Consider the following 14,823-nt stretch of genomic DNA (forward strand, 5'->3'; position numbering starts at 1 on the left):
TTTTCAAAGTCAACATCCTAGAAAAAAAAGCAGACTAACAATTAAATGTCATGTAGCTGACAAGGGACTGGGTGGTGATAAATCAGTGTAAAATATTATCTCAAAGTCCTTTGTGAAGGAGAAGATTGGTAGCTTGAGGGAGAAGTAGTTACATGAAAAAAGAATGACAAACACAGGTGGGCCCAAAGATCATTTTCTTGTAAAGAATTCAGTTGGCTCACCCGATTCCTAAAGTGTTGAAGGTAGCATTTTAGGTAACGTGGACTTTGAAGTACTCCAGGCTATTCATCTTCAAATTATGTACTACCAACATCAGATTCCATTTTTGTTTTCTAAAATACATTTAACTATCTTAATTGTCATAAAAACACTTTTTTAGTAGCTTCCAATATGCCAGGCACTGTGTTAAACACTGTATTTGCATTATCTCATTTAATCCCAGAGATCTTTTTTTTTAAAAGATTTTATTTATTTGTCAGAGAGAGAGAGAAAACGCACATGCACAAGCAGGGGGAGCGGCAGGCAGAGGGAGAGGGAGAAGCAGGCTCCCCACTGAGCAGGGAGCCCGATGCAGGACTCGATCCCAGGACCCCGGGATCATGACCTGAGCCGAAGGCAGCCGCTTAACCGACTGAGCCACCCAGGTGTCCCTCCCAGCGATCTTATGTGGCAAGATTATCATTATGCCCACCCTACACAGGAGAAAACAGAGACTTAAAGAAGTAAAATGACTGGCCTAAGATTTTAAAGATACAGAAAGTCCCTGACTTCCGATGATTCAACTTAATGACTGCATCAAAGCAAAATGCATTCAGTAGAAACTGTACTTCACATTTGGAACGCTGATCTTTTCGGGAGGTAGCAATTTGCAGGAGATCCGCTCTCAGGATGCTGGGCAGTGGCAGCCACCGGGGACGCCCAGTCAGACAAGCGGTCATGGTGGTAAACAATCTGTACATTTATATCCCTTCTGTACCATACAACCATTCCATTTTTCCCTTTCATTACAGCATTCAATAAATCACACGAGACAGTCAATACTTCAGTATCAAATAGGCTTTGTGTTAGATGATCGTGCCCAACTGTAGGCTAATGTAGGTGTTCTGAGCACGTTTAAGGTAGGTCAGGCTAAACTATATTCGGTAGGTTAAGGCGTTATTAAACACATTTTCGACTTAATATTTTCAACTTACGATGGGTTTATCAGGGACGTAACCCCATCGGAAGTCGAGGAAGTTCTGTAGTTTAAGTGGCAGAGCCCAACCTCTTAAGATGTTTCAACAATGTATACAAAGCAACCGTTTTATACATCCCATCGGAGACCACCAAATCATTGACTTAAACTGCTTGGTTTATTCACTTTTTTTTGTTTGTTTTAACAGCCCTCAGGAATAATGCTTCTCCTGTCATGCCTTTGAATATGTTTCAAGTTCCTGTAAATGTGTCATGGATTAGAAAGGTTGTAGCTCTCTTTCAATTAATTCATGTCCTGTGCATATTGACTCAAGGAAAATTGTACAAGCAAGTACCCATACCACTTCAACCCGTGGGCTGTGCTCAATTAGACAGCATGCAAGGTTCAGACCCATCTGCCTTGGAAAAGCAGAACAGTTAGTTGCACAATAGCACGTGTAGCGTGTCTCACCGTGACAATCCTACATTTTACATGGCTTTCATGCTTACTCTCAGTTTTGGTTGCTTATTTCATTCTCATACTTAAGATAAGCTATATGAATAGTGATTAACCTTGGAAACCAAAAATTTCTCCTAATTTTCTTCCAGGATTCTGGATCAATTTGACTGAAAAATACCCAGAGACTGCAAGACAAACTGTTAATAAACATCTATCATTTGCAATTATTTATCCGTGTGAATCAGGATTTTCTGGACACTTTGCAACCAAAATGAGGTATGGGAACAAACCGCATTGGTTGATGCAAGGCTAAAACCACCTCCTGTGACATTTTGGTATATATAAAAACAGCCTCGGGGTGTCTGGGTGGCTCAGTGGGTGAAGTGTCTGCCTTTGGCTCACGTTGTAATCCCAGGGTCCTAGGATCCAGCCCCACATCTGGCTCCCCGCTCAGCGGGAAGCCTGTTTTCCCTCTCCCTCTGCCCTTCCCCCCCCCCCCCCCCAGCTGGTGCTCCCTCTCTCTCTCTCTTTCTCTCTCGAATAAATAAATCTTTAAAAAAAAAAAAAAGCCTCATTTTCCCAACTGAATGCTCTTTAAAGTGGAGTTTCTCTCCAATAAACAAAAGTTTTAAAGCAACTGCTCTAAACCAGTTAGTTCTGTTACTTCAAAGAAAGGGGTCTTCCTTCATGTTCCCAGGCCTGTGATAGGCGAGAGTATGGATGTTCAGCATAAACTTAAAGAACAAACAATTCAAGCACGGGCTCTGCTGAGAGTGGGTCAAGAGAGGTTTCATAAACACCTAGGACAGCAACGGCTTTTCAACATTTGGTGGCCTTGTATAATTCAAGCCAATACACATTGAGTTAATCAACACTTAAGCCTCAATCCCACCTCTTTGCCACGAAGATCCCGGATAAGTTGTTTCTGATCAGAGATTACAATGAACCCTAGGCTTACTCAGGAATGAACAAAGCAAAACACACAGAACTTTGGGAACAAATGTTCAACAACACACGTGCATGAAATGCAAAGTGATTTTCTCCCCCTGTGTTGAAAAGCAGTTTCTCTAGGAGTTTACAGAGGAAATGTGATTCTATACTTAAAGTAACCAGCTAGTTTTTTGATGGCTAGTTACCCTAGTGGTAAAGTTTGCTATAGTTATCATGTCCGGAAGAAATTTTAAAGTCCTCAAATACCTTTCTGAGTGTAATTTAGCTCAGTGGTCAATATTTAGGGCTTTATTTCTATACAGTATCCTAAAACAAAACAGCCATAATTAGATTCAAACTGACAGCTGCATCTGTATGTTTTCTGCATCTTGTTAGCATTAACCTATCATAATAACTAACTTTAATTGAGTGTAATTATTATCTGCTAGGTGGTTTAGATTTATTATCCTTAAGAATCATGGCAATGTAAGTATCTCCATCTTACGGAGGCAGAAGCAGAGTCTCAGTAAAGTTAAAGAACCTGACCAACAACACAATGCTATTGTGTAATAAAACCAGAATTTGATACCCGTTCTTGACTACAGTGCCTGTGCTTTTCCTAGTACACCATATGGTCTCTGAATAACATACAAGAAAGATGTATGTAGAGTGCCTGGCACTCAGTGGGAGCTCAACAAAAGTTAATTTTATTGTCCCTCAAAACTATCGGACAAATATAAGCCTATATTCTTAACAGAATTAGGATGAAAGCACTCTAAACGGGAACTTTAATTAAAGGGTATTCTTCATTTCCCAATCATCCATGCAAATGAATCTCATTTGGAGGAGACAAAGTCAAACCTTTGCATTTACGTAGCCAATGGAAATGTAAGGACTTTAAATTTTACCAAATCCTTCACTGTCATTTTTATTAGGCTTTAAAGAGTAATTTCATTCTAACCAATGAATTATCAACCAAGAGAGATACAGCTGCTCCTTTAACAGACATTCAAATCTAAGAATCACAGCAGTTTAGAGCTGGAAGGGATCTTAAGAGTTCATCTAGTTCGCTTTTGCCTCTGCACACTCTGCCAATTTGGCCTCCACCTTCTACCTCTCTATTATTATTTGGCTAGTGAGTAATTTGTACAAGGTCACAAAGCTGCTAGAGGCACAGAAGGGACTAAAAGAACTCCGATCTCCTGAGTTCCAGTTCAGTGCTCTTTCCATTATACCACCCAGCCACTCAATGTGAATGCTCTCTCTAGGCAGGGCCAAACCCACTGCTTTTAAGAAAAACGCAAAACCTCTAGCACTTAAATAAGCAGATTCATCTCCCCAGTGACTCCCTAAAAGGCTAATCCTATCAGCTAGGCTTTACTGAGAAGGATGATGTGTTAAACTCTTTACAGGCATTATTTCATCTCATCCTCAAGGCAAACCTGTGGGAGTAGTTCTTTCTTAGTTCCTTCCCTTTTGATGGATGAGGGAACACAGACACCAAAACTTCAAATAAGTTGCCGAAGGTCACAGGACTAGTTAGCAATGGAGCCGGAATTTAACCAAGGTCTGACTTGGGCCCCAGCTCTCAACAACTATGATATACTACTATTATGTGTCCCTTCCCTTCTACCCAATTTTTTTTTTTCTCTGTCCTCTGGGGCTTAGGATCATACATATGCTAAGACTACCCAATCACAAATAAGGTTTCTGGAAGAATCACCGAACAGGGAAAAACAGTAACCCACAACATCTCCACAAGCTGAAGACGCACCCAGATTACTTTTTCCCCAAAGTCTAGGCCTTTGCTACCCTCATGCACAAAGCTCTTTTTTTCAGTAACATTAATCACCTGTTTCGCCACTCAATAACCTAAACCGGATTTTTCAAAGGCCAACAAAAGCACTGATACCGACAATCACTTGGGACCCGAGACCCCCGGGGGCAGAGAAGAGCCCAAGAACTAGGCAAAGTTTCTGCCCAAACTGCAATGAGGTTAACAGGGCACAGTAACACAATCTCGAACCTGATACTAGGAAACATGGAGAGAAAAACGGAGAGAAGAGGGAAAAACCCTGCCTTGGGCCTGAGTCTGTTAATCATGGAAAGAGTGAGGAAGGGATTTCCAGGCCGCCTTCTCTCCAGTCATTATTTCAAAGCCAGTGCCCACCAAAGCAGCCAGGGCAAGACACCCTTGTGGAACACCAGGAAAAGGCGACGCAAAGAGCCCAAACAGTCCTTCTCGAGTTGCCAGCCTCCGCACTCGGTTTGTCTTACCCTTTTCCCCCCAGCCAGCCAAAATCTGGAGGATTTTCTCGCCCAACCCCCCCGCGCAGGGTGAAATCTCGGGAAGGAGAGGACCCTGCCCCACTCGGTGGGGACAGAAAGGACACTCGCTTTCCTTCGGAGCAAGGGGATAGGGGGAAGACAGCACGGAGGAAAATAAGAAAGAAAAAAAAAGCCACAAAAAAAAGAACAAAAACTGGCCTCGGCAGGGGGTTGATGGGGCGCAATGTAGTAGCTGCACTCACCCGGGTGAGACATGGGGATGACCTCATTGCGGGTCCCCGGGAAGTTAAAGATGACGGCTCCAGACGCCCCTCTCTCGTAAGCCAGATGGATCTTGTCGGCGAAGGTGCAGCCCCCGCCGCGCTGGATGAGGGCCAACCAAGAGACCTGCACGGTGCTTCCCCAGTCCCCTGGGACCGTGGGCACCGTGAAATTCGTGTGCGGGTTACAGGCGTTGAGCGCCCCCGGCCCGTCGGGCGGCACCAGGACCCCAGCCACAGGCTCGAGCGGCGAATCCTGGCCGTACACGCCCTCCTCGCTCAGCTCCCACACTGTGCGGTTCACTCCGGTGTGCGGAACCCGCCAGGACACGTTGAGGTACGCGGTCCACACTGCCTCGGCTCCCCGGGAGCCGGGGGCATGGGAGCTCAGCGCCAGCAGGAAGCACCACGCCAGCAATCGGGAAAAGCCGCAGTCGCCGCGGCACAAGACCCCGGCCCCGGGCGGCGGCCCCATGGCGCGCGCGCTCTGCGGTTCCCGAGGGCCCCTGGCCCGCGCCCTCCCGGCTCTCGGCAGGACCCCGGCCGCGCCCAGGTGCGCGCCAGGTGGGGAGGGGCCGGCGCGCGCGGGGAGCGAGGTGGGAGCCACGAGGCACGTAGCGTCGGGCCGAGCGGTTGCGGCAGATGCAGCTCCTCGCAGCTCCCGTCCTCTGCTCTCCGCTACTGCCGCGGCCGCGTCGGGCTCTGGGGCTTTAGCAAGAAGCTCCGCCCAGGCGACTGGGGGTAGAGGTGGCAGGGAGGGAGGAAAGGACACTGCGGGATCCGCCTCTTAAAAGGGTAACAGGATGGGCAGGCGTTAGGGTAGGCGCTCAGGCTGTGCGGCCAGGTGTGTCGCGGCGTGTTCTAAAAAGATGGTCAGGCCGGGAACTACAGAATCTGCGACCTTATATAAAAGCTCTCCGGTAGGATCCGAGTCCGTTTTGCATTGCGAGAATGGGTTTTTCCCTCCGAACATTTGCCCAAAGGCCGTTTCAGGCTTAAGGTGCCAGAATGCGAAAGTACTTCTGAAAAGCACAGATCCGAAGGGTCTGAGTCGGAGTCAAGGGATTTCTGGGTAGGTGGGTGGTGCTGGGGACAGCTGTTCATATTGAGTCGGGGGGGGGGGGGGGGGGGGGGAAAAGGGGGTTGTTACTTTTTTTTTTTTTTTTTTTAAACCTTTCTCCTTTCCTGCTCCAGACAGGAGTCATACCTGGGTATTTTCTTAACGCTTACCTCATGCTAAATAGACTACATCAGAAGCCCCTTCTGAAAGTAATCTTAGTCCTCAGAAAAGAATTAATAACGTTTCCATACACCTCAAAACTAAGCCTCTTTTCTTCATCTTCCACAAACCAGGTTTACTCAAATCTATGTATCTGCACCATTCCTGACCTTAACTACACAACCCTTCCCCATTTCCCACCAACTGAAAGGACCCTGACTCGGCGATTCATTCATGGCACTGTTGCATTATGATTCCTCCTTCCTTTAAGTGTACAAGTTTTATCTACCCAGTCAATTACTGCATTTAATAAGTGCTCCAGAAATATGCATTGGATTGAACTGAATTAATACACCTGTTTTATGACAGCAATGGATAACTTTTGACCTTGGGGAAATTACTTCTCTGTGCCTCAGTTTCCTCATCATCTGTAAAATGGGGATAATAATATTACCTACCTCATAAAGTTGTTCAGATGATTAAATGAGTTCATACGTGTAAAGCACTGAGAACAGTGCTTAGCAGAGTGTAAAAAATATATCTGTTAGATACTATTATTACTAAACAGGGTCAGGGACCCCACCATACCTTTTAAATAATCTTAAAGTTGTCACTTTGAGATAAAAATCAGAGAAAATGATGTTCAGGATGTTTTAGCCACTTTTTCAGTTCAAAGGGATATAATTCACTTTATCCAGCCCAGCATTTGTTAAATTCCCAATCAATCAGTCCCCTCAGTCCTTGGCCCAACATTTAGTTAATCAATATTATTCCCAAAGATTAAGCATGGGACAATTCTTCACTTGATACTCTTATGGCTTGAGAGAAACCTAGAGGAAAGTTAACACCATAACTAAACAGCCCGTAGAATCCAAATAAATGGGCAGTTCTGTGAAACATAAACGCTATATACTGAAAAGAACATTATATTAGAGGTCAAGGCTGGTATGGGAGGCCAATAGCATGGCACCCCCAACTACTGAGGATGTTAATCTCCGGGATAAAAATTACCTAGGGAAAAAAGAAAGGGTAGGATCGATCATCTCTAAGAAATGCTACAGTTCCAGAAATTGTCTGAATTTGTTGGTGAAAAACACTCAAAATTCAATAAATATTGCCTGCATGGCAATCAACTATATTGTACTTTAAAGAAACACTGTGTTTAAAATTAAAGAGATCTGTTATAACGCATCTACAAAAATGACCGTTACACAGATATTTGTTAGTAACCAATCTTAAATATTTACGCCACCTCAACTGTATGCCAGCCATGGGCTAAGCATTGAGGTAAAAAGAAATCAAGACATTAACTCTGCTGTCAAAAGAATTCGCGAATTAGCTTTTATGAGACAAACAAGCAAACTGATAGTTGCAGTATAGAGTGCTATATGTACATAGTGCAAATGCTATGACAGAGGTGTGCACAGGGCAGTAATGGGTAACAGAAAAGAGGAACCTCACCCAGACTGGGAAGTAAGGAAAAGCTGCCCAGAGGAGGTTACACCTGTGCTGAGCTTGAGACGGTTAGCCTTCCAAGGCCCAGAATAACACAAGGGAATGAACGCACTGAGGCATGAAACTGACCATGTTGGGAGACAGCAAGTACTACAGGCTCTGTAAACACAAAAGGGTTGGAACCCAGAGTACGAGACATAAAGTTCAGCAGGTACACAGAGGTCAGTTCTTGAGAGGCCTTTCGGTAAAGCTAGGGATTTTGGACTTTATCCAAAAGCAAGGAGTAATACAATCAGGGTTTACGCATGGAGTAATATAATCAGATCTGAATTTGAGAGATCATTATGGCTTCTCTGTGGATAATAGATTGGAGGGGACAAGACTAGAAGCAGGGAGCCCAGAGAGAAGATTTTTGGCAGTGCTCCAGGTGAGAGATGAAGGTGGCCCAGCCCAGACCCAGGAGATGAAGAGAAGTGGACAGATTGGAAATGTATTTTGGAGGATGAAAGAGAGGGATGAATTAGGGATTGCTCTGAGGTTTTTGGCTTGGAAGACTGGATGGCATTCAATCGGGAGGAGGGTTTTAAATGTGTAGAAAGGGTAGGAGGAGAGATGAGCTCAGTGTAGACCCGTTGATCTTGAGGTGCCTATGATGTAACTAGGTAGCACTGTCTGGTGGGCAGTTGGATTTTCTGATTACTGAACACCTACCAAGCGCAAGCCATTGGCGAGGTGTAGGTACACAGAGACCAAAAAAAAAAAAGTCCCTGCCCTTGCCCTCAATGAGTTCACAGTTTAGTAGGCAAGTCAGAGAGGTAAACAGATAATAACAGCACAGTTTAATAAATGTTATGACTGAGGGGCGCCTGGGTGGCTCAGTTGTTAAGCATCTGCCTTCGGCTCAGGTCATGATCTCAGGGTCCTGGGATCGAGCCCCGCATCGGGCTCCCTGCTCGGCGGGGAGCCTGCTTCTCCCTCTCCCGTTCCCCCTGCTTGTGTTCCCTCTCTCGCTGTCTCTCTCTGTATTAAATAAATAAAATCTTTAAAAAAAAAATTAAAATAAATAAATAAATAAATAAATGTTATGACTGAGAAAAACATGGAGTACTATGGCAACATGGGTGTGGCTGAGTTTTTAGGAACAAATAGAGTTAATCAAGTAAAGAGAATAAGGATATTGAGGCAGAGGCAATAGTCTATTACTAGAAAACACCAGGAGCTTTCAGGGAACTAATGTTAATTAGTCAAGTATGGCTGGGAGGCAAGTAGCAAAGGGAAAGCCAGGGGAAGTGAAGCTGGTCAAGTAGGTTATGCCAGAACATGAAGAGTTTAGAAAATTGTGCTAGAGAGTGTCAACTCATTGCGTATGTACTTGCATACACACACACACTCAAAGTGAATATGGCAAAATGGTAACTGTTGAGTCTAGATGGTGGGTCTGTAGGTGCTCACTGTACTATTTTTTTCAACTTGTCTCTGTACTTTAAGCATTTTGCAATGATGAGTTTTAAATTGTGAATTTATATGAAAGTCAGTGGAGCAAATAAATGATTGTTGTCAGACCTAAGCTTAAATAGAGCATCTGGGTTGTATGAGGACAAGACCGGAGGCTGAGGGACTAGTGAGGAAGCTCACCTCCACAGCACTATTAGGGAGGTCTAGCCCAGTTGTGGAGATGGAGGCATCAGACGATGAACCGTTAAAATCATCCTATGAACTCCCCTTGCTATGAGTCCATTCTCACCAAGCAACCTTATTATCCTTTAGTGCTTCATGTAAATATGCCTACAGGGAGATAATGCACTGATCAGCAAACACTAGTATCTGGTCCACTTGGAAGTTATACTTCTCATTATAAATTAATCAGTTGGCATTCTGGCGTATGTATTGGTCTCTTGCGAATTTGGTGAAGTGTGAGTCAGTCCCCAGGAGCCCAGTCTCTGGTTATACCACCAATCAAATTTCAAAGCCTACAAAGCTAGGAGCCAGACTGCGCATCACGACTGCATCAAAGTCCTTCCCCTCCGTGGGGACTTGTCTGGGTAACTCCATGGCTTTCTCCGATCATATCCCTCTGTCTCGCTGTGATTTCTTTTCAAACTGCAACAGAGCCTTGCTGCTAACAATGAGGTCTGTGGATCAGGAGCATCAGCATTAGCAGGGAGCTTGTGAGACATGAAGAATGTTGGGTCCCACCCCAGACCTGCTGAGTCAGAACCCACGTTTTAACAAGATCCCCAGGTGACTTGTACATGCACATAAGTTTGAGAAGCCCTGGAGTAGACTATTCCTGATGGGTAGCCAGCACCCAGCCTCTGCTTGAACACTCCCAGTGTCAGAGCATTGCATCCTGAGTAGTGCTATACTTTCCTTGCTGGAAGGTTTGTGTAAGCTCAGTTTGATTTTTGCCTCGGTCCTGGGACCTCACTTTATTCATATATATATTCCTTATACCCTCAAACCAAATGTCCTAGCCCTAGATGTATTCCCTCGGGGTCCTGCCGTCCCTAAGGCTAATTAATAACAGCTGCTGTTCATTGAACGTTTATACTCTGTACTTTACATGCATTATCTCATTTAACTCTCACAGTCATCCATTATTATTCCCATTTGCAGAAGAGGAAACTGGCTCAGAGAGAACTAGCAACCTGCCTAAGGTCATATGACTAGTCACAGAATCAGGATTCCAGTGCAGTTCTGACTCTTAAGTATTAACAGCTGTATCTTCCCTCTGGAGGGTGCCATTTGCATTTTAACATCGCCTTATACCAAAGGCAGTTCAAGTGAAATGTTTCTTGTATGCATTTCAGGCACTGTAACCCGTGAGGGAGACACACTTGGGCCAGGAGCCTTTTTGAATTCCTCAAATCCTACCACAAAGGCTAACCCTGCCAAATATTTGTACCAGCATTACTGAATTGAAAGCTGCCCCGAGCGGTGCACTATCTAATAATGAACTAATAAGCCGAGCAGCATCCTGCAAAAGCAGCAGCAAGGCACCACTGCGGGCCGATTAAGTTTCCCGTCACACTGAGTCGCTGCAGAGGCGCAAAGATGGACGATAGCGTTCCGCCTTTAATATGTCTGCAAGAAATGAGACATCACATCTGGCTTCTTACCATTAGATAAATGGCAAGGCACCATCTGGGACAAATAGTGTCCTGGCATCTAAGCAATGTCGTGGCTACGCAGCTCCACAACCTAGGTGTAGAGAACGCCTAGAAAAGGGATGGCCACAAATTTCTGCTCCAGGCAGCTGTTCTGCGGAGAGCAAGAAGAAATGGATGGTGGGTGTGGAGAGAGCGAGCAGCCAAACAAAACAAAAAGCCCAAAATGGGATGGTGCGGCATACTTCAAAATAACATCATTTCCGAGTGCAGGTACATCTCAGCTCAAGTGGGTATACAGCCATTAGAAAACAGGGCATCTTTTTTTTTTTTTTTTTTAAACCAAGCTTTCATGCACTCAAAGAGAAGACAGAATTTCAGAGAGGGGTTTTACAATAGTGGGGCTGCTGTATCTGAAGCAGTCTTCTCATATCCATAACACTAATAGCTACCATCGAGAACCTACCATAGGCCAGGTACTTTCCACCTATGAGATAAGTATTATATGCTACTTGTTACAGAAGAAGAAACTGAGGCTCAGGTTAAGTAACTTGCTGAGGTGACCCATGGTAACCAAATGGCAGAATTGGAATTTGACGCCATGTCTTAGTACAAAGCTACGCTCTTCCCATTACACCACTTGCAACTCTATCCAACAGTGCCTTCAAAAGTAGAGGTAGGAAGGCAACATATTTATTGAGAACCTACTATGTGCCAGACACTTTACATGCCTTAATTCTATCAGTTGATTCTTAGAACAGGTAATGAAATCCCATTGTAATTATAATTATTATAATTCCCCTTTTTTTTTCAGATGAGGAAGATGAGGCTCAGAAAGGTACAGTATCTTGCCAAGGGTCACACAGCCAGTATGTGGCAGAGTTGGACCTCACACTGGGAGTATGACTCCAAATTCTGTGCCATTTTCGCTCTGCCGTACTGTCTCTCCACATACATAGTAAGGATATTATTAGAGGGTGGAAAGAATGGGTATATATATATTTTTGTTATTATGTTCAGTTAGCCACTGTATGAGTTTTTGATGTAGTGCTCAACGATTCATTAGTTACGTATAACACCCAGTGCTCATCACCACACGTGCCCCCCTCAATAAGGGATGGGTATTTTTACAGCCACATCCAGTGACATACTTTAGTATACTAAGAACCCCCTCACCAGAGTGCCCTGATTTCCTACCGTGCAGCCCCCAAATTCCTAAACAGAGGTTATGAAAGTACATTTAGTCAAGCACATCATCGTCATTTATAAATGCCTACGTTTTCCGTTGAGCACACTCGCACTCATGAGTGTGTGGAGAGGAGTGCCTGAACGTGTGTCACGTGCAGAAAGGGCATTTTGTGTCCATTGATGAAAACTGGTACAGAAAGGAATTGTATTGATGGAGGACAATGCAGAAAATTTGTGCTCAACTGTGTCGACTTGGTTGCTACTGGGGGGTCAGATTAACTATCTTGAGTTTGGAGAGATGATTGAGGGGATCCCGGATTGCTAAAGAGGAACAACGGTGGGGAAGAGCCCAAGGTATGGGGAGCAGGAAGGACTTCAGGGAAATGTTGGGCAGGGCCGGTGCTGGGGGGGGGGGGGGGGCCGGAAGGGAATTGGGGGGGGGGGGGGGGGGGGGGGGGGGGGCGGGGCCGGAAAGGACTATGGAGTCGAGTGGGAGTGGTTTTTACCCTCCACTGCCAGTATCAGGACAACCTAGTTGGGAGACTGATCTGGTCACAGGCAGTCTCCTCTCTTGCCTTTTCAGACGAAGGTTTCAAAAGAAATAAATCTGTGACCATAAGAGATTTACATATATGCTATGGAAAGAAAGGAAAACAATTACTTGGGAGAAAATGGGAGAGAAAAATGTGGTTTTTGTTTTTGTTTTTAAGATTTTATTTACTTATTTGTCAGGGGGAGAGAGAGAGAGAGCACACAAACAGGGGGAGCGGCAGGCTCCCCGCTGAGCAAGGAGCCCGATGCGGGGCTCGATCCCAGGACTCTGGGATCATGACCTGAGCTGAAGGCAGACGCTTAACTGACTGAACCACCCAGGCGTCCAGAGAAAAATGTTTTTAATGAATTTGCCCTACACATATGAACACATATTTGAGCTTTACTTCCAACCCATTCCTGCTACTTACTAGACTAGATTCACGCAACTCCCCCATTCCACCTTTGTTGTTATTTTTAACTTTGCTGTTGACTGGTTATGTGACACTGAGGAAGTTTCTCTTTCTTCTTGTTCAACTATAAAACAGGGATAATAATAATGCAAAATTACATAGCTATATTTTGAACCACGTAATGTTCCCTCAGATTAAAGCCTAACAAATCGGATAGTATATCTAAAGAAGTGTCTCTGATCTTGCCACTGCCTAGGACAAATGACAGAAGGGAGTGGGCCTGGCATGCGAGGATAGGATCTGTTTGCTAGATTAGTGAGGAGGGGAGGTCTTAAAAATGTACATGGGCAGTGAGGCTTTTGTTTAACCTACAGACAGAATGGGATTCATTTTTTAATTATTTTTTTTAACTATTTTATTTATTTGACAGAGAGAGGGAACACAAGCAGGGGGAGTGGAAGAAGGAGAAGCAGGCTTCCCGCTGAGCAGGGAGCCCGACTCGGGGCTCGATTCTGGGACCCTGGGATCATGACCTGAGCCGAAGGCAGATGCTTAACCGACTGAGCCACCCAGGCGCCCCTGGGATTCATTTTTTAATAGGAACATAATTTGATAATCCCCAGTAGACCTGGGATTTCTGAAAAGCAATTTAAGAATAAACATGCTTATATTGTATTGCGATCACCTACTGAGGCCAAGGCTTGCTTTTTTAGAAGCTCAAGTCTGCCTGAGTGTGGGCAAAGGCAGCCTTTGTATTCCAAGGGGCAAAGTCACAAATTCTCAGCTTCCAATTATATGCATTAGGATTAGCTACAGCTGGCCAGGGCTGAAAACTGATCAATAACACGTAGTAAACAAGTATTTGGCAATAAGTGACTCGGTGCTATCACATAGTTGAGACAACTGAAATCGGCTGGCTTACCACTCATAATTCACACAATAACTAAGTTCTGTCACACCAGAATTAGATAAGTGTTATGGTTATATTGGTCGCAGGAACCAGGCAAAGGACAAGGAGGCCTTCAACAAAAGGATGTTTTGTGGCTACAAAACTTACTTTGGTTTGACTTCATCACAAATCATGCAGTGTAAAGCGTAGGAACATTAACGGGGGGGAAATGCTACTGGGAACATCCAAAGGAAAAAAATGTCCAGATCCACTGAACCACAGCATGCTCTGGAATCTACAAAATCCCTCTCCCTTAGCTGACAATCTTCCAATTAGCAGGGAGCAGGTTCACTTTTTTTTTTTTTTTTCCCCTAAGTTGTCTCTGTGTAACTTTGGGGGCAGATAGCATCAGTATACTTCATGTTCTTCATAGCAAACTAGTTCAGCCTTGGAAGTCAGTGACTGCTTAATATTCTGGATGTTGTCAACTCTGGAGCCACAGAAAGCCTTTCACCAGAGGCAATGAAGTGGCTCAGTAATGTTTGCTCTTCGTGAGGAAATAAAAAAAAAAAAAAAGCAGAAATTGAAAGCCTGAAGCTCTTGTTTGTTTGAAGAAGAGGCTCGTCGAATTTACCTGCAATAATCGCCCCAGTTCATTAAGTGTCTTCGTTTTTCTGAGGTGGGGATGGCCGAGGTGTTTAGAGACCTGATGAGAGCACATGCTGGGGCCCTACGCACCGTGTTTACAGTAGCGCACCCTGCTGATTTCAGGACCTGCTATTTGGTTGGATTCAAGACGGGATGAAAACTTCACACACATTTCAAGAAGGCAGCTATCTTCTCTCAATGCTTTCAGTTATGCCCCTCATAGGCATTTTCAGCAGAGGTTCTAAGACAGAGGTAATAGTA

At 44.6% G+C, this 14,823-nt stretch overlaps 1 protein-coding gene across 3 annotated transcripts in view; it reads right to left on the reverse strand.

Annotated features, from left to right (window-relative positions):
- Positions 1 to 14,823, reverse strand: part of RNF128 (ring finger protein 128) — a 112,365-nt gene that overhangs the window by 58,082 nt on the left and 39,460 nt on the right. The window contains exon 1 of one of the 3 annotated variants that reach the window (XM_021678156.2): positions 5,095 to 5,587. The exons of the other annotated variants lie outside the window; for them this stretch is intronic. Within the exon in view, the coding sequence (XP_021533831.1) occupies positions 5,095 to 5,587 (493 nt within the window). Of the gene's footprint in view, positions 1 to 5,094; positions 5,588 to 14,823 lie in introns of those variants that run through there. 3 annotated transcript variants of the gene reach the window in all.

This window comes from Neomonachus schauinslandi, chromosome X, assembly GCF_002201575.2.
Source record: "Neomonachus schauinslandi chromosome X, ASM220157v2, whole genome shotgun sequence".
Taxonomy (NCBI): domain Eukaryota; kingdom Metazoa; phylum Chordata; class Mammalia; order Carnivora; family Phocidae; genus Neomonachus; species Neomonachus schauinslandi.